Genomic DNA, 19,382 nt, shown 5'->3' with positions numbered 1-19,382 from the left:
GGGTTACATACGCTTCAGGTTACAGACTCCGCTAACCCAGAAATAGTACCTTGGGTTAAGAACTTTGCTTCAGGATGAGAACAGAAATCATGCTCCAGCGGCACATCGGCAGCAGGAGGCCACATTAGCTAAAGTGGTGCTTCAGGTTAAGAACAGTTTCAGGTTAAGAGCGGACCCCCGGAACGAATTACGGTAAGTACTTAACCCGAGGTACCACTGTACAGGTCTACTCAGAAGCCTGACTGAGTTCAGTGGGACTAACTTTCAAGTTAGTGTGTAACTTAGTTGCAGCCTAAATTAAAACAAGTGATGTATTGTGGCACCTTAAAGACCAACAATTTACTATGGCATATGCTTTAATGGACTCAAGCCCATCAACTATCCTTGAGAATATTTTGATTAAAGGCAGGGTCTAAATCTAAATAAATAAATAAATAAATAAATAAATAAATATTGTAAGCATAAACATCTAGAGTCTAGACAATAGTTTCTGGGTTCTTTATTTAACTAACAGTCATTTAACTAATTCATAGTTTTAAGTGCTATACAGAATGCAGGTACGGTAAGTCCTAAGAAGTAGTCCAGTAAGTGGTGTTCCTGTAGAAACTCCATTGAATTAAAGGTCATTTATGTGGAGGCAGTACTTGGGTAGTATATATCAATGCTTTATTCCAAATTGGTTTACAGTTTGAATAGGTTGGCAGAAGAAAGTCAGTATTACAGTTAATTCTACATTCATTGTTATATATCGGGGTGATGACCCTTGTAATGAGCAAATTTAACATTTCAAATGGTTGTTTTGCTTACGACTCTCTGGATATGATATACCGTACCAAGGAAAACCATGTCAGCTTCTTTTCACAGTCTACCAGTAGCCTGTTAAGAGTATCTGCAGATCCCTCATAGAATACAATAGTTACCAACAGATGCACTACAGTGGTAAGGCTATCCTTGTCCAGGAATGACTGTAGCTGGGGAACCAGACAAAGCTGGTAAAAGGCGCTTCTAGCCATAGATGGCACTTGGGCCTCTAGTGACAAAGATATACGTATTCAGGAGTAACCCTCATGTTCCTTCAGAGGGAGTGCAACACCAGCAAGAAAGGATAACTTGCCTATCTCCCAAGCTTGGAAACCCAAAGAACCTCTGTCTTCCCAGGATTCAAGCACAGTTTATTGGTCCTCATCCAGTCCACTATTGCATTCATACATGGATCAACAGCTTTCACAGCCTGTTATAGATGTAATGGAGAAGTAGAGCTGTATATCATCAGCCTATTGGTGATATCTTGTTCCAAAACTAATGACTTCTCCCAATGGCCTCATATAGCACTGGGAAGAGGAAAATTCTGTGTGGAAGTCCATAGCACAAGTTGCACTTGCCCAGTTCAGAGAACCATGAGAACACAGTGCCTCCGATAAACTATCCCATTGAGTTGCTTCAAGAGGATACTATGGTCAACTGTGTAAAAACCTCTAGGCTCACATTGTTCCTGTCTCTTATGCTAAAGGTAATCTACCAGGGCAACCAAGGCTGCTTCAGCTCTGAACCCAGGCTGTAGTGCATCTAGTTAATTAGTCTCATCCAGGAACACTTGCAGTTGCTTTGCAACCGCCCTTTGCACCACCTTGGCCAAGAAAGTGGCATTGGTGGCTGGTCTATAGTTATACTCTATTTGAAATGTAATATTAGGAAAGGAACTGCATATAGAAAAGGGTGCTATGCACAGGATATCCCACATTCTGGTGTGTGTTTATCTGGTGCTGGTTTGCAAACTATGCTAATGTTTGGCTGTTAACACTGGCAGGAATACTGGATTCAGCTCGCCTGTTCCTTCTGAACAGGTGATGGATGCTAACAAAGGTCTTTGATTGCTGGCAGATGTACACTACCTAGATAGAAGCCAATTTCAATGCTGCATTTCTTGCTGCTGTGTTTCTACAAAATCGCACCAGGAATCCCTCTATGAGATGAATGTGGGATTGCTCCTTTTGATGTGTGATAGTATCTATCAAGTCTTTTCAAAGAAATGCCTGCTGTGATCAGAAATTCCAGGAGCACTTACCTTAATAAGTGTCAACGGGAAGCTGATTGCTAAATGCATGTAGCAGTGAAGTGTGGTACAGAAGTATGACAAGATTCAAGATCTTTCCTAATACATTGCTAGGGTTATTTGGTGAGGAGCACTGAAATATGCATAGCGCTCAACTGCTGTAGCATACAGGTGCTCATTTAGCCCTTGCAGAGAAGGATGGTTGAACTTGAGGCTATCTGCTCTTGTATGTGACATTTGAAGCTGTGGGTTAAACCACAGAGCCTAGGGCTTGCCGATCAGAAGGTCGGCGGTTCGAATCCCCACGACAGGGTGAGCTCCCATTGCTTGGTCCCTGCTCCTGCCAACCTAGCAGTTCGAAAGCACGTCAAAGTGCAAGTGGATAAATAGGTACCGCTCCGGCGGGAAGGTAAACGGCATTTCCGTGTGCTGCTCTGGTTCACCAGAAGCGGCTTAGTCATGGTGGCCACATGACCCAGAGGCTGTATGCTGGCTCCCTCGGCCAATAAAGCGAGATGAGCGCCGCAACCCCAGAGTCTGTCACGACTGGACCTAATGGTCAGGGGTCCCTTTACCTTCACCTTATGTAATTCTTGCATGTAGCATGTGTCTTTCTTGGTTAATGCTCCTTGGGACATTCCAAAGGAGGTGATCCATGCCTATTGAACCAAATGTACACAACTAGCGTGTGAAAGTACAAGCAGAAGAAGAAAGGCAAGAGAGTTAAAAGATAATGCTTGCCCCTGCCTGTTGGCATCTGTCTGTCTTGGGAGACAGTGGAGTGTACCTCCAGGGGTAAATTCAAACTGTGTTAGCAGCACCAAAGTGACCTCTCAGGGACACAGGCCTGGGCAGTGTGTATGTGGGTTCTGGGCTGCTCAGAAGACAAGACCACAAGGATATATATGTAGTCCAATCCTATGTGGCTTTACTCAGTATGACTCACTGTGGAACTATCTCCCAGATAACTGTCCATTTGATTTTCACCCCTGGAGACATTATAAATTGAAATCCTGTTTACCATAGTGGGACTTTCTTCCAAGGAAACCTGCATAGGATTCTGCCTTAGTTGTAAAGCCTCATCCATTAGCTCACAGTGCAGGTGTTATATTTTTCAGGCTACAATCTTCACTTACCTGGGAGCAGTCCCAATTTCACACACTGGGATTTACTTCTGAGTAGACATGTATAGGATTGTGCTATAAGTCTTGCTATTTATATCTCCTGCTTCTACTTTTCCATCCTACCTGTATCCTTTTGATTTGATATGTATAAATAGCATCCTCTTAAATGTTCCAACAAGTTTTAAGTGAGAAATTAAGCATTGCCTGCCATCCTAAATATACTTACTGTACTTGAAAGTAAATCTCATTGAACCTAACAGGAGTTGCCACCAAATAATTATATGGCTGTTATGGTTGTCATTGTTTTGAATGCAGGAGGGAAATGTTTGAAACTGGAAATGCAATGAAGAGATTTTTTTTACAATACCTGACAAATGATGTTGGAATTAAGTTGCTGGCATCTAAGGTATTACACAAGATGACCGAGAAGAAAATGATAACCATTCCTGAACTACCAGATGCACATCCATGGCAAAATTAATGTTTTATCGGGTAAATGGAATAGTTAAAGAAAATACTATTTTCACCTGGCTCCAGCACCTTTGATTTTCTGAGCTAATAAAAAATCTAGTTAAAGGTAGGTAGCCGTGTTGGTCTGCCGTAGTTGAAACAAAATTCCTTCCAGTAGCACCTTAGAGACCAACTAAGTTTGTTATTGGTGTGCACGCACACGAAAGCTCATACCAATAACAAACCTAGTTGGTCTCTAAGGTGCTACTGGAAGGAATTTAATAAAAATATTATTATCACATCTTCCATACTGGTTAGTTACTTACCATTCCATGCTGCAGGAAATATATGCACAATGCAGACTGACATAGCATGATACGTGAAAATAAAAGACTAAGTAAATGTATTGTCATTATTCTGTGAGGACCAGCCCTGTCACTAGACAACTTGTACACCAGTAAGGGTTTCTGGATGGCCTCCTGCAGGAAAACAGACATGGGGGAAGAAATATTCACTATGGTCAATGAAAAATGTTCATATGACTGCCAACTGTTGCTGATAACTGTGAAAAGCTTTCAGTTTAAAGCTGAATCTATATGTTCATATAACTTTCATACATATTGATTAAAAAGTCAGAATGAGCAGGTGCTTTTTCAAGGAAAAAGAGATAATCAGACAAGTGAAATTGCTTCCATTTATTTAGTGAACTGAATTAAGATACAGCTTATCACCCTGATACAGCAAGGATGATCTGTTTGCGCAGGAAAGTCAATGAGTTACTGGCACCTACTGCACTATTGATTTTTAAGCTGAATAAATTAGGTTGGGATTCAGAACTTGTCTATCTCCATGGTTAATGTCTCCTGAAAACTCCTTAATAACAGTTGCCTCAGCACTATTCTGTCTCCACATGGGAAATGGGATGGCCTACATGGTCTATTTTAAGTTCCCAGTACAGTATTCAAAAAGGGGGGCTGGATGGCACCCTGCCTTGAAACTGATATTGTTACATGCCAGCCCAATCTCTGAGTGATGCAAGATCACAGGGGTTCCAGGCATGCTTACCCAGGGTCTGTGTTTCCTTTTGGAAATAGGCACAGCTGAGACGGTGTTTTATTTATTGATCAAACTATCCACTCATGTTTTACGATCAAACCATTAAACTGTTCATTAATTGAGCATGTTTTCACTTAGGCAGGCTTAGCTGATATGTTTTGTTGTCCTTGGGCTCTGGTTAAGAAGCCATTTTTACTTGTATCATCTATTACGTTCGTGCATTCCCTGACTTACAGCTCTCAGCAAGAGCTAGTTTTGCTGGAGAGCCACCCGGGGGACAGAATGGTAGGTTGTGCAGGTCAGCATCGGGAACAGAGAATATGTAAAGGAATATATAAAGGAAGGGAAGTAGGATGCAAGAGGCTTCATATTCCCTTTCTTACCTTGCCTTCGCTATGTTACTTCCACTGCAGGATCTTAAGAGGCACAGCTTCCTAAAGCACAAATTACTAGGTGATCAAAACTGTTCAGAAACTCCCTCTCCCCCCCAAAAAAAACTAAGTTAAAAAGGAACAAGTATTAATACCAGCAAGAGGTTTAGCTCCAGGGAGAGCAAAAACAATGCCACACCTGAAGAAGTGTAATAATAATAATAATAATAATAATAATAATAATAATAATAATAATAATAATAATTTATTATTTATATCCCGCCCATCTGGCTGGGTTTCCCCAGCCACTCTGGGCGGCTCCCAATAGAATATTAAAAACACAATAAATACATCAAACATTAAAAACTTGCCTAAACAGGGCTGCCTTCAGATGTTTTCTAAAAGTCAGGTAGTTGTTTATTTCCTTGACATCTGATGGGAGGGGTTTCCACAAGGCGGGTGCCACTACCGACTTGTTATCTGAATATTGTTATCTGAATATTGCAGGTGAAAACGCACACACAGCTGAAGCCAAGTCTGCAGATGCACTTTGATGACCTGAAACATTAAACATATATGAATACAGTATATATGTACCTTAGTTCTAGACAGTGGTGTTTGGTTCCCCTTGGGAATGGTGGGGCAGAAATCAGGGATGTCAGTGGTAGGTGGAGCTAACAGCAGGAACAGCCAGAATCAATGACAAGCAAAGCCAACTCATTCTAGTTTTATCCCAATCCATCATCCTGCCAATCAACTCAGGCTAAGGAGGGGGGAGCTGACAGCCAAGGCCACCCACTGGACTGGTTGTAAGTAAGCAGGCAGGGGCTGGTGAGGGCAGACTGAGGTTGATGGGGCATTGCCCCATTTGCACTAATAGATCAGCCTCTGACATGATTGTCCCAGGGACACCTAATAGGCCACCGTGCAAAACAGGATTCTGAACTATTGGCCTGATCCTTCTAATGTTCTTACAATGTAGAGTTCAGCAGCACACACATTGTGTTGCTGAGTCATGCAACATTGTGGAGTAATAAGAGTGCTGGACTATGACTTGGGATACCAGGGTCCGACTCCTCATTCAGCCATAAAGCTCACTGGGTGACTTTGGGTGAGTCACTGACTTTCAGCTTAACTTACATCACAGGGTGGTTGTGAGGATAAAATGGGGAGGGGATAACCATGTACTCCAACTGGAGGTCCTTGGAAGAATGTGTGGTATATAAATGTAATAAATCATTGTCATTGTCGTCAAATTAGCACCAGAGTGATGGACTCCTGGACCACAGATCCCTGCCATGCTAATGCTGTAGGCACAGATGTCAGTGATCCAGTTAATATGTGCTGCTGAGCATATGGTACCCCTGCATGATGTTTAAATCTGGCCTTACCCTTTGTGGTGAAAGTGTCCTATGTGACATTTTTTAAATTGTGCATTCATTTTCATTTGTTTGCAGAGGCGATAGACAACCTTGCATCAGGTGTTATCCCACACTTTCCAGTTACTGCTCTAACCTAGAGACTGCTAGACGTTAGGCTATCCCTATCCAGATAGGGGCGCAGCTGGGCCACCAGCCAAAGCTGATGGAAGCTACTCCGTGCCACTGAGGCCACCTGAGGGGTTCAAGTGACAGCAAAGCATCCAGAAGTAGCCCCCCAGCTGCGTACCTGCTCCTTCAGAGGGAGGGCAACCTTCCATCCATCTACTGTAGGGAACCACCTACTAACAGTTCCGCAGTCTTATCTGGACTGAGCTTCAATTTGTTGGCAAAGAATGCATCCAAAGAGTGAGGAACCTGCCTCTTAATCACTCTACTTGTGAGTACCAAACGGTGGTCAAAAGATGCACGATCACATACAGTTCCTTGGAAGCAAGTGACCCCCATTGTGCTTAGTGAGCGTCCTTGTGAAATCAAACAGGACCATGGGTATAGCCAGGATTTATTTGCCGAGTTGGGGGGCGGGGGGGGGGGGAGAAGGCTTTATGTGAGGGATGGGGCAGAACCAAGTTATCTGTGACCCAATTGGTAAGTTAAAGGTAAAAGTAAAGGGACTCCTGACCATTAGGTCCAGTCGTGACTGACTCTGGGGTTGCGGCACTCATCTCGCTTTATTGGCCGAGGGTGCCGGCGTACAGCTTCCGGGTCATGTGGCCAGCATGACTAAGCCACTTCTGGAGAACCAGAGCAGCACACGGAAATGCTGTTTACCTTCCCACCGGAGCGGTACCTATTTATCTACTTGTACTTTGACGTGCTTTCGAACTGCTAGGTTGGCAGGAGCAGGGACGGAGCAACGGGAGCTCACACCGTTGTGGGGATTCGAACCACTGACCTTCTGATCAGCAAGTCCTAGGCTCTGTTGTTTAGACCAAAGCGCTACCAGTTAGTTAAGTATTATTATTCATTTACTTGATTGGGGGACAACTGCCACCGCCCCATGAACAGCCCCTCCCGACTACGCCCATGAGCAGCACTGGGCTGCAAGATTCCCAAAAGGTCATGAAAAGTGTGCTGCCTGATCTCAAGGACGCGCACCCAGTTCCTTCCCTTGCAGTGCTATGCAACGCGAGCTCTGCAGCTGTATATGTTGGGATGACTTTTCTTTCCCCCCAGACGAGTTTATCCGGTGGGCAAAAACTTCTGCGCCACCTTCGACGCAGACCAGGCCAGGGACAACAATGGCCCGATGATTTCTTTTCTCCCTCTAATTGAAACTGCCTCATTCGGAGGCAGAAATCGTCACCCTCCTTTGGCTCTATTAGTTCCCGGGGCGCAGGCCTTTTGTTCCTTTGCACTTCATTCAGGAAACAGCTTCTCCCTCCCTCCCTCCCTTCCTAGAGGTCGCCCTGCTCCCCTCCCTCCCTCCCTCTTCCCCGGGCAGCTCTTCTTCGCGCCTCCGTTTTGGAGACTCCAAGATTCCTCTCGCCTCCAAGTCTGATGTTCCTCGTTCGCCTGCTTGCTTTTGCGTCTGCTGTCGGGGCGGCGGTGGAAACCGGCCGCTCTCTCGCTCTCTCCCGGGGGAATTCCCTTCCGAGCAGCCGCCGCCGCTGCCCCCGGACCCAGACCGGATTCTTCTTCGGACGGTCCCGACCTTGCCAAGGGACATGATGTGGCCAGGAGCAGCGGATCGGCAAGGCGACGGCGCTTCCCAGGGCGGCTGAATGTCCCGATCCCGCCACCAAAACACACAAACAAACACAGACACACACGCCGCCTCCCTGGAGTCCGGAGCAGGGCAGTTAGTGACTGATGGGAACCTGTAGGCGAGGAGCGGCAGCAGCAGCAGCAGCAGCAGCAGCAGCAGCATGGAGTGGGAATTCAACTTACTCCTCTACCTGGCGCTTTTCTTCCTCTTGCTCTTCCTGCTCTTCCTGCTGCTCTTCGGGGTCATCAAGCAGCTCAAGAACTCCGTGGCCAGCACGGCGGGCGGCCAGCCCGGGAGACACTCCTTGCGCGAGCCCTGGGGCTTCTTCCGAGAGCAAGCCCTGTGAGGGAGCCCCGCGCCGAGGGGGGGAAAGGGCCGCTGCGCCGCTCCGCCTCTAGGGGGCGCTGCGGAGGACCGCTCAGGCCACGACGCCACCGCCTGGTATCCCCCCCTCCACCCCACCCGTGGGGAGATACGGAAGCCAAGACACAGGTGGGTTTCATCTATTTATTTAAATCTTAAAGAAGGACCTAAATGGCAAATGATAGCTCAGTCCGCAGAGCATGGGACTTTTAGTCTCAGGGTAGGGCTTCCAGCCCTAGATTCCTGCATTGAAGGGGGTTGGACTAGATGACCCTCGGGATCCCTTCCAACTCCACAATTCTGTGGTCCTGCGGCTAAGCCTGACTCCCGGCTTCCATCGTCCATGCACATTGGCTATACATGGTACCTCATGTTACATACACTTCAGGTTACAGACTCCGCTAACCCAGAAATAGTACCTCGGGTTAAGAACTTTGCTTCAGGATGAGAACAGAAATTGTGCAGTGGCAGCGCAGCAGCAGCAAGAGGCCTCATTAGCTAAATGGTACCTCAGGTTAAGAACAGTTTCAGGTTAAGAACGAATTAAGTTCTTAACCCGAGGTACCACTGTACTGGCAGAGGCTGATGGAGTTGGAGTCCAGCAATGTCTGCAGTGGGTTACTGGCATACAGTGGTACCTCGGGTTACATATGCTTCAGGTTACATACGCTTCAGGTTACAGACTCCGCTAACCCAGAAATAGTACCTCGGGTTAAGAACTTTGCTTCAGGATGAGAACAGAAGTCGCGTGGCAGCAGCGGGAGGCCCCATTAGCTAAAGTGGTGCTTCAGGTTAAGAACAGTTTCAGGTTAAGAACAAACCTCCAGAACGAATTAAGTACTTAACCTGAGGAACCACTGTACTGGCATAGGAGCCAACTCCTAGGGGTTGAGGGGGCTTCGCGCCGCAATAAAATATTTGAGTGGACTGCCCCCCCCCCCCGAGTTGATGGGCTTGCCATTCAACTAGTGTGCATGCAGCACACATCGTGTGATCGATTATGTGGGGTGGGGCTTACCTCCCCCCCATATTTTATTTGAGTTGGCACCCTTGCTGAGCAGTGCTTAGATATGGGGAAGCTGACCCTCCAAAGGCATGCTACATGCTCTCCCAAGTCAAGTTGTTGGTGGAACCATTGGCCATCACAACAGAACTTGCTTCCTCATGTCAGTTTCCTACCTGTGAAATGGGGCAAGTAGCATCCTACCTAAAAAAGAAAAGTTGCTGTGCAATTTGTTTTTAAAGTTTATCAGCAGCAGTATACCAGTGCCATCTGTATGCCCAGAGCCATTCTTTAGTTACATCATTTAAATTGGCTTTCGTAACTTATCTCTTTTCTGGCGTAGCAAATCTCTTGGCAAAAATAATTCTGAATCAAGTCACAATTCAAGTAAAGTGATTGACCTGACTGAGAAAACTATTTGACATAACAGCTGGGGAAGGGGCGGGGAGGGAAAATTCTGAACAGACTACATAAGTAATATATGTGAGGTGTTTTAAACCCTCAATAGTAGATTGCATTGACTAAATGTTTCCATTGCTGCATTCTCTAAATCATACTGCTCACCAATTAAAAACCTAACAATTCCTCATCTCTTTTGTTCTGTTTTCCATCCATTCCTAGTTTTAACTGTTTCATTTTTGTGACATCATCCATACATGCAATACTTCACTGATTTGACTACTTTCTGCATTGGCTTGGCCCTGAGATGCACTTCATAATAGCGTGGGTCAAAATAGGCTGCTTGCAACATGTTCATCTGTTTTGCTTTCCTGTCACAGCACACACGCCCTCTTATCATTCATTTCCTTAATCCAGTATAGCACGGACGGCTAGCATATGTGATCCTTAGCCAACCCTGAGCTGCAGGTGGCTGCATACAGTGGTGGGGCCTCATGCGCACTCTCATGCGCACCTCTTGCGTGGACATCCACCACACAGAACGCACATGAAGGTAGACAGTCCCCCTTTGAGCATTATTTCCTCTCCATGAAATGATTGATGTAGTGATGACTGGCGAGGGCCAATTTGTATCCCTATCATCACAGTGGGCTCTGCCCACTCTAGTATCTGAAAAGTCTTTGATGCTTCCCCCAAAATTGATGGGGTCTTGGCAAGAGAAAAGGAAAAAATGCTTGGGGGTCGCTAGATCAGATCCCTGACCTGGTGGTTAATCATTCCTGCTGTACAGCTGTGACCTTGCTCATAGCCAGGTGATGAGCACACCACTGCCAAACTTAGAAGAGTTTTCATCAAATATGGAAGCGCTCTGCTACACTGCTTTTCTCATTAGAAAAGTTGAAAAGATTGCAGCTTCCTGTCACTATTAGACATGATTAACTTTGAGTTATGGCTAAAGGGTTCAGCCTCTGAACTTCTTTCCACTTCACTACAGAATCATTATAGCCCACCCACAAAAAGCTGCACCAACCCAAATGAGGCCCAAAGAACATCTGATTTTTTATTTTTTTAAATTTGTATTTCGGAAGTTCTTCATGTCTCTGACTGTTGTTGCTGTGTTTTTTTGTTTTGTGGGTGCCCTTGTAAAGAAGCTCAGAACTGCAGAGTCTGTGGATTTGAATCGAGATAATTTTCAGAGGGTGTGTAGGGATTTCTTGCGTCTGTCTGCAGTTTGGAGAGGAGCAGACGTAACAGGTCGGAGGCTAACAGTTGTTTGGGAGAGAAAAAAATGCATGCATGGTGAATTGGTTTCATCTGTATGCTGCAAATGGCTCATGACCACTCTTAATCTTTGAAAGTTATGACTGGACTGTTAATCTTGTGTAAGGAAGCTTGGAGGCAAGTTTGGATCATGAGCTCAGTGGCTGCATTCTGACAATCACAATTTGCACCTTGGTAATTTGTAAGTAACTCAGCAGCTCTCATCAAGTGTCAAGCCTTATAGAAGAAATCAGTTACTCAATTCTTCCCAAATTTTCCCTGGATAACTGATGCATCCCACAACAATTTTCAGCACCAGCTATCAAGAGAGGATTGGGTGACCCATTTCTTCCATAAAGTTTGAGACCTGGTGATGATAGCTGCACCTGGGTTTGGCACATAATTACTGAGGTTATCCTGCTTTCCTAAATGTGTGATTCCTATCGTTTCAGGGGTCGATTCAATCTGGTCCCCGTGGCAGTATATGTTCTAGGGCAAAATCCTGAAAAAAGCTCAACAACCTTGGTTGGCCCTCACGCACGTTCACTTCATCAAATCTGGCCCTCTTTGAAAAAAGTTTGGGCACTCCTACTATAGTGCATCCAAAACCTGTCTGTTGCATCTAAGGTAACGTAACACATATTTGAGCAGAGATACACTGTTGACCAGTGAACAGGCTCTTAACCTTGAATGTGGAAAACCTGGTTTTCAATGCCAGCTCTGCAATGGATTCACCGACTGGCCTCCAGCAATTCACTGAGAAATCTCTAAAATGGAAAGTGATACAACATCATAGGGTACCTCTTAAAAACATAACAGAGCTTTGTTTGGCTGGACCCAAGCAATCATAAGTAATATAGACAGTTAAGTAGGCCCAGGGCTTTTTTTCAACTGGAACTCAGTTCTGGCACCTCTCAGCTGGGTGCCATTCCCATTCTAAGAGGTGTTCATGCTGAGTTCCGGCACCTCTTTTTCTAGAAAAATAGCACTGAGTAGGCCAGTAGGCCAATTTTGGACCAGAGGTAAGCCATATGAATGATGCAAATGAAGTATTTAAATCTGAGGGAAACCCCAAATATGTTGCCGTTTCAGACCTTCAAGGCTGCTGACCAGACCTAACCATAGTTCTTTATTGTGGAAATAATGAATCAAAAGATACCTAAAGTATAAGCCGTGACGGTTTATGGCCAGCTAGACCGTAAAATGCAAAATGACTGCCAACCTGAATAGATGCCCCTGTGTCTCTGGGCTGTGCTGGGTAATGTAAGGTTCAGTTGAGTTCACTGTTCAGTTTTAATGCTTTTGCCTAGGAGATGCTATGTGCTGTTATCAGCTGCTAATTACTAGAACAATATTGATCAAATATAGGAAAAAGAGATAAAAACAAAAGGGATAAGGGGGCTTGGCTAACTGACAAATAAATGGAATATGATGACAAGATTTTAAAAAGCATGAGGATTGTTAGGGACTCAGCTAGTTATCAGATCTAATTCCCATTATCTCAAGATAAATTTTGGTGAATTGATTTAATTAATTTAATTTTAGATCATGCCTAAGTTGCCTAGCAGGATCCTGATGGCGCCTCACAGAACAATACTAATATTATAATATCTTATTCAAGGCTTCTTGATTCTTTTTCACTTTCTGATCATCCACTTCTTGCTACTGGAAACAACAGCAATTGAAGGAATAGCAATTTCAATGAGGGATTTTGCAAACCATTCCCACATGGCTACCTTGGTGCTGGCTGAAAAGGATCCAAGGGATCATACTTGATGTTATATAGTACACATTTTACCTGGCCTCTTGTATTTATAGTTGAGGTGGTTAAAGAAATCCAAGTGTATTATACTTGATTAAAGGGTGACAGAGGGATTGCAGTCTTTATTTCTGAAAGCTGAGCTGGAGAACTAGTCAACAGTTCCAGATTAATTATATGTACAGTGGTACCTCGCGTTACAGACGCTTCAGGTTACAGACTCCGCTAACCCAGAAATATTACCTCGGGTTAAGAACTTTGCTTCAGGATGAGAACAGAAATCGTGCTTCAGCGGCAGCGGGAGGCCCCATTAGCTAAAGTGGTATATCAGATTAAGAACAGTTTCAGGTTAAGAACGGACCTCCAGAATTAATTAAGTTCTTAACCTGAGGTACCACTGTATTTGGGAGACTGAAGTTGCTGACGTTGTGTGGCCCCAGCCGCCTCAATTGCTGTGGCAATGCAGTGCATGTGGGGCTTGTCCACACTTGTGCCATGCCTAGAAAGCACATGACTAAATGGTTAATTTGTGCTTTCTAGACATGAGTTCAAGCGGTTTCCACCTTGCTCTGCTCCTTTCCAAGGGAAAACCCGCTCTTTAGTAATAGATTGGAACAAATGGCAATACGAGTAAATACATGAAGCACTGTTTGCTCTGATTGAGTGCTAAAGAGTGGTTTTCCTTAGGGGGAAAGCAATGGGATGAGGAGTTTGGATTTGATATCCCGCTTTACCATTACGTGAAGGAGTCTCAAAGCGGCTAACATTCACCTTTCCCTTCCTCTCCCACAACAAACACTCTGTGAGGTGAGTGAGGCTGAGAGACTTCAAAGAAGTGTGACTAGCCCAAGGTCACCCAGCAGCTGCATGTGGAGGAGCGGAGACGCGAACCCGGTTCCCCAGATTATGAGAGTACCGCTCTTAACCACTACACCACACTAGCTCTCACTGGGATGAGAGGAAGTACGGGTAAGCTCTTGGTCTCTCTATCGAGGGGATTAAATTCATTCTAGCCTGTCAAACATTACTGATTCAGCCCTATAGCAGAGAGAAAGAGGCATTGGAGGGGGTATGGTAAGCCCCACCCTGCATAATTGATGACAAGATGATACACATGCACACCATGTGAATGGCAATGCCCATCAACTTTGGGTGGCCATGGCCTCCTCAAATATTTTATTTGGGGAGCACAGGGACCTTGGCCCCTAGGAGTTGGCTCCTATGAAGATGCAAAGCATACTCATTCATTCACCATCTCTCTCTCTCTCTCTCTCTCTCTCTCTCTCTCTTTCTCTAGAAACCTAACCTGAAGTTTGCAGAGTGACCAACCTGATATGTCTTGTTTACTTTCAGTGTGCTGCTAATCTACAAAAGACATGGTGTCAATGATTTGCTCAGTTGAGATGGACTCTGCTGTGCCACTGGGCATTAGGACAGGAATGCCATATCACTTGTCCTGGAACATAATAAGACTATGCTCTTCAGAGAAAGGCAATCTGGTTGAAAAGGCAGCTGTGCTTGGAGACTGGACAAGTCGTGGAGTCAACCAATAATGGCCATGCAACGTAGCAAAACTGAATGTGTTTTAGTGGTGAACTGCAACCTGCATTTTAAAATGCCTGTCATGTTTTCTTTGTCTTTTTCTTATTTGCCAATCCCCACAAATCTGGCCAGCCCATAAATAGCCTTTCTCCTTGGGAGTGTGTCCATGAAAGTGGCTGAGCGGCTGGCATCTCTTTAGATCGCGACATAAACAAGACTACAAATGCATCATACAGCAGTAACTTGGTATTCATCCATCTCCTCCCACCACCCAACTTCGTTTCTTTTGTTTTGCAAATGAAATTTGTACTCTCTTGTGATTTATGTTTTTGGTCTTTCTGGAAACACTGAACTGAAAGGATAATACTTATAACAAGATTAAAGGCTGTTGACCTTCACCACTGGTGGTGAAGAAAACAGAAATCCTTATTTAATAATTATTCTAAAAGACCCATTAAGCCAGAACATCAATCATCTACTCTGCAGAGCTTACAATGACTTTAAACTACCATCCTGTAGTGTTTCATATACTCAATCAGGCAGCTTTTGTGTTATTGAATATGCTAGCTGTTTTATGATACTCTATATGTCAAAAGCCCAGCTCCCATCATACTCAAGGATTATCATAAAATCCATCATGGGACTATATAGGCAGAGGAGAGACTAAAGTCTAGTAAGGTAAAGGTAAAGGGACCCCTGACCATTAGGTCCAGTAGTGGCCAACTCTGGGGATGTGGCGCTCATCTCACTTTATTGGCCGAGGGAGCCGGCGTACAGCTTCCTAGTCATGTGGCCAGCACGACTAAGCCACTTCTGGCGAACCAGAGCAGCGCACGGAAACGCCATTTACCTTCCCGCCGGGGCGGTACCTATTTATCTACTTGCACTTTACGTGCTTTCGAATTGCTAGGTTGGCAGGAGCAGGGACCGAGCAACGGGAGTTCACCCCGTCACGGGGATTTGAACTGCCGACCTTCTGATTGGCAAGTCCTAGGCTCTGTGGTTTAACCCACAGCGCCACCCACGTGGGTTAAAGTCTAGTAGCAATACATAATTGACCTGTGTGCCAGGGATACCTGGCATGTGCCCTTCAGATGTAGCTGGACAACTCCTAGTATCCCTGACTATTGGCCATGCTGGCTAGGGCTGATGGCTGTTGGAATAATAATGATGCTGATAACAATGTTATTATTTGTACCCTGCCCACTTGACTGAGTTGCCCCCAGCTTGTGGAGGGTACTACATGGGCTATCTCTTCTGTGTGCCCTTCCCCCCAATAATGACTTTTCTGGTAAAGGGGGCCTGTTTTAGGTGAATATACTGAAATTTTAAGAACACACCTCTGTGCAAAAGCTGGTCAAGGCTATGATTCACCTTCCATTAAATTAAGCGGAGAAACTTCCATTGGGTTATAGAGGAGCTGGGAAAGCGTCTTATGAATGTTTGTCTTTTTTGTATTGTTTTTTAAAAATATGTTTGTGCTCTTGATACAAAGTCTTGTGAATTGTCATAACATGTGCCTTCCTGTGAACATGAATAAAAATCCACAGTGATGTGTGTGTGTGTATATATATATACAGTATATATAAAACAGCCTTAAGTTTCCATCATCTAGTGATTGTGTTTCATGCTCTGTTGTGTCAGCATTCATTGTTAGGCTTAACTGCCTGTTTTGTGATCAGTTTATTACAGTCAATTAATGAGAAAAGCAGTTATCTTTCCCCAAAATTCTTTGTTAAGAGCATAAGAAAAGCCGTGCTGGATCAGACCAGTGGCTCATCTTCCCAGCATCGTGTTTTCACAGTGGCCAACCAGATGCCAATGGGAGGCCCACAAGCAGTGCCTGAGGACAACAGCACTCACTCCTTATGCAGTTTCCAGCAACTGGCCTCCAACTGTGGAGCTAGACCAAAACCATTGTGGTTAGTAGCCATAGATAGCCTATACCTCCATAAATTTGTCCAGTTATCTTTTAAAGCCATCCAAATTGATGGCCAGCACTGCGTCTTGTGAGCGCAAATTCCATAGTTTAACTATGCACTGTGTGAAGAACTAGTTTCTTTTATCTTTCCTGAATCTTTCAACATTCAGCTTCGTTGGGTATCCACCAGTTATGAGTGTTATGAGTGAGGAAGAAAAACTTTTCTCTATTCACTTTCTCTTCCCATGTATTATTTTATACATTTCTGCCATCTCACCTCTTACCTTTTCTCTAAACTAAAAAGTCCCAAATGAGGTAACTTTCCCAGCCTCTTTTGGAGTTTCTCCAGCCTCTTTTGGACCAACAACTAAACAAGAAAGGATCTCAAGGTCATAGATGTCCATGCAACACGTGGATGAAAAAGCTTGTGAAAAAGATTAGGGGTCTTTTCCTCAGTAAGCAGTTGAACATTACACAATCATTTCTAAGAGATAGCTGAATAATTTGGGGGGAATAATGGGTAGGATTCACCTAACAAGCCCCATCAGTGGAAGTCGTGCACAAGAGTTTCCACTTGTGCAATGGCACCTCCTCCCCTCTGTCCTCCAGTGCCTCCGAAATTGACTTTGCAGGGTGGGAGGACCCCCCCCCCTGTTTGCAGGGGGAGAGGGAATCATTCCACCTGACAAGCTGATCAACTTGCAGAGATGAAATGTTTGCAAGAGTGTGACGTTGAATTCCACCCAGTTGATCAACCACTAAGGAAAGTAGACCATATCTCATAAGTTTTGATTGAACAATTGCAGGACCCTTTTACATTACTGCAAACATCAAATGCTACAACGGAGCAGCTCTGTGACAGAGAAGGAGGTGGGAAACAAACCAACAAACAAACCCTTCAGAGTAGCCACAGCAGAAGTTATTAGAAGGGAACTTTACTGGTTATGGATAGGTATGAATTTCTGCTCATACAAGTAAGTATATAATAATCAATGAGATACCAAGTTCCTGTAAAGGCAAAATTTACATTTGTCTTGCCCTGTCCCTTCCCACTGCCAGGTAGTAGAGAAAGGAACCTGGCCCTGAATCAGAAAAAGGTTCTCCATCCTTATTTACAGGCTCACAGTAGCCCTTGCAGGGGATAGGGGCTCTGTAATTGTACCATGGGGTTGTGTGTCTGGCCTCCACATGGGGGCACCAACTTTCCATGAATGATTCTTCTACACAAACTCTGGCTTTAGTTGTTTTATTCAGGCATTATACAGTGGTACCTTGGGCTACAGACGCTTCAGGTTACAGACACTTCAGGTTACAGACTCTACTAACCCAGAAATAGTACCTTGGGTTAAGAACTTTGCTTCAGGATGAGAACAGAAATCATGCTGCGGCAGCAGCAGGAGGCCCCATTAGCTAAAGTGGCACCTCAGGTTAAGAACAGTTTCAGGTTAAGAACGGACCTCCAGAACGAATTAAGTTCTTAAACCGAGGTACCACTGAGCTTTAAGAAAAATAAAGGTTAAGTACAATGAATGCAAAGGAGAGAAAACAAAATAACAAATAAACTAAAACCAAAACATAAACAGCACAGCTGATTAACCCTGGTAGGTAGCTGTAAGGAAACAGGGAATTCTCTCAGGCAGAAACCTCTGTGTTCTGTGCACATCCCTTTGGAACCCTGGCCAATGTGTGGAGAAGTGCAGAGTGATTGCAGACAACGCTGTTCATGAAATGATCCATGCCTTTACAGCTAAGAATGAAACAAAAGGTTCCATTCATGAAATAAGTTGCTTGCTTATATTGCAACATGTGATGCTCTGAGGAAAAAAATCACATTTAATGTTGTGATGCCATTGTGGAGTTAATTCAGTTTACATACCTTTCGGTCACATAATCAGCGAAAGTGATAAAGTCTGCAGAGAAATTTGCTGGTCACATCAGCCTCTTACATCACTTGATGTATTCCATCAGTACTGTCGCTCTTGTTTGTGGATGTGAAGCTTAAGAGTTAAACACCACGAGTTGTTATTATCTGTCATGAATTTTCTCTGGTGACATTCCTTAGGGGAGACATTATCAGTTGCTGCTGCTGTTCCTTATTCCATTATGGCTGCTAAATTGGTCAATATTATCTCATTATATCATTTCAATGCTGCATCGCTCCTCTTCTGCTTATTTCTTAAAGCCTCCTCAAGAAATAAAAAAATAATACCCCTTGGCCCAGTGTGCATCTCCAAGCTTCTCTAATTGGGTGATTGTTTATGAGACACACTTCTTTCCCTATTGGAATGTGAGTGATATTTCTACACGTGCCTTGATTATCTTCAACGAATCTATGTATGGCAGCTTTGTGGAGTTTTGCTAATACTATCCAGAAAGAGAGAGAAATCTCCAGACGAAACACACTGCGTCAAGCCAATTAAGCAGACTCTGCTGGACCATAAAAGGAAAGAGAAACAGACCATAGCTATTTGCTTTCTCTTTGGTGTTAATTATCTCAAGATATTGAATACTGGGTCCTAGAGACGTTTAAATGATCCTTGTAATTGGGGTATGGATTCAGACCGTTAGAATTTTTCAGGTTCGTTTGCTCTGTTCTTTCTGCTTGATGTTTCCCTTTCATGTTCCCTTTCTGGCTTCTCTTCTTCAGGGCCCAGACGCCGCTGTTATGAATTCTTAATATTGGCAATAGATACAAACCACATCCCGATGACTAGAGAAGTTAATGTTACTGAGAACTTGGGTTCAGTTATATTGGCTAGTGTTCTAAGAGGAGGTCAATCCTCTGCTTGTTTACTTGGAAGTGAAATTTACTGTGCTCAATGGAGCTTACACCCAGAGGTGCCAGCTTTGAGGGCAATTGGGGGGTGTCAATGCACACAATATCAGGATGTCGGGAGGAGCTGGGTGTGGAGCTGAACGCAGTGATAGCACAGC

General features: G+C 44.3%; 1 protein-coding gene and 1 long non-coding RNA gene across 3 annotated transcripts; one reads left to right on the top strand and one right to left on the bottom strand.

Annotated features, from left to right (window-relative positions):
* Positions 1–644: 644 nt before the first annotated feature.
* Positions 645–8,514, bottom strand: LOC144328861 (uncharacterized). The gene is made up of 3 exons (XR_013394169.1): positions 8,392–8,514; positions 5,067–5,612; positions 645–4,106 (listed from the first exon to the last, which is right to left on the bottom strand). It is a non-coding gene; the product is annotated as an uncharacterized LOC144328861 (long non-coding RNA).
* SMIM43 (small integral membrane protein 43) lies at positions 7,520–16,080 on the top strand. Of its 2 annotated transcripts, XR_013394168.1 has the most exons (4): positions 8,545–8,693; positions 11,679–11,853; positions 13,793–13,954; positions 14,339–16,080. XR_013394168.1 is itself a non-coding variant. In XM_077934012.1 (3 exons), the coding sequence occupies exon 1, from the start codon at positions 8,362–8,364 to the stop codon at positions 8,545–8,547; it is 186 nt and encodes a 61-aa protein (XP_077790138.1). In that variant the 5' UTR covers positions 7,520–8,361; the 3' UTR covers positions 8,548–8,693; positions 11,679–13,954; positions 14,339–16,080. The 2 variants fall into 2 exon arrangements, 1 of the variants encoding a protein (XP_077790138.1); XM_077934012.1 differs by having other exon boundaries at positions 7,520–8,693; positions 11,679–13,954.
* Positions 16,081–19,382: the final 3,302 nt, after the last annotated feature.

This window comes from Podarcis muralis, chromosome 9 (genome assembly GCF_964188315.1).
Source record: "Podarcis muralis chromosome 9, rPodMur119.hap1.1, whole genome shotgun sequence".
NCBI lineage: Eukaryota > Metazoa > Chordata > Lepidosauria > Squamata > Lacertidae > Podarcis > Podarcis muralis.
Note: the sequence above shows the minus strand (reverse complement) of the source record. Positions and strands in the feature narration are given on the sequence as shown.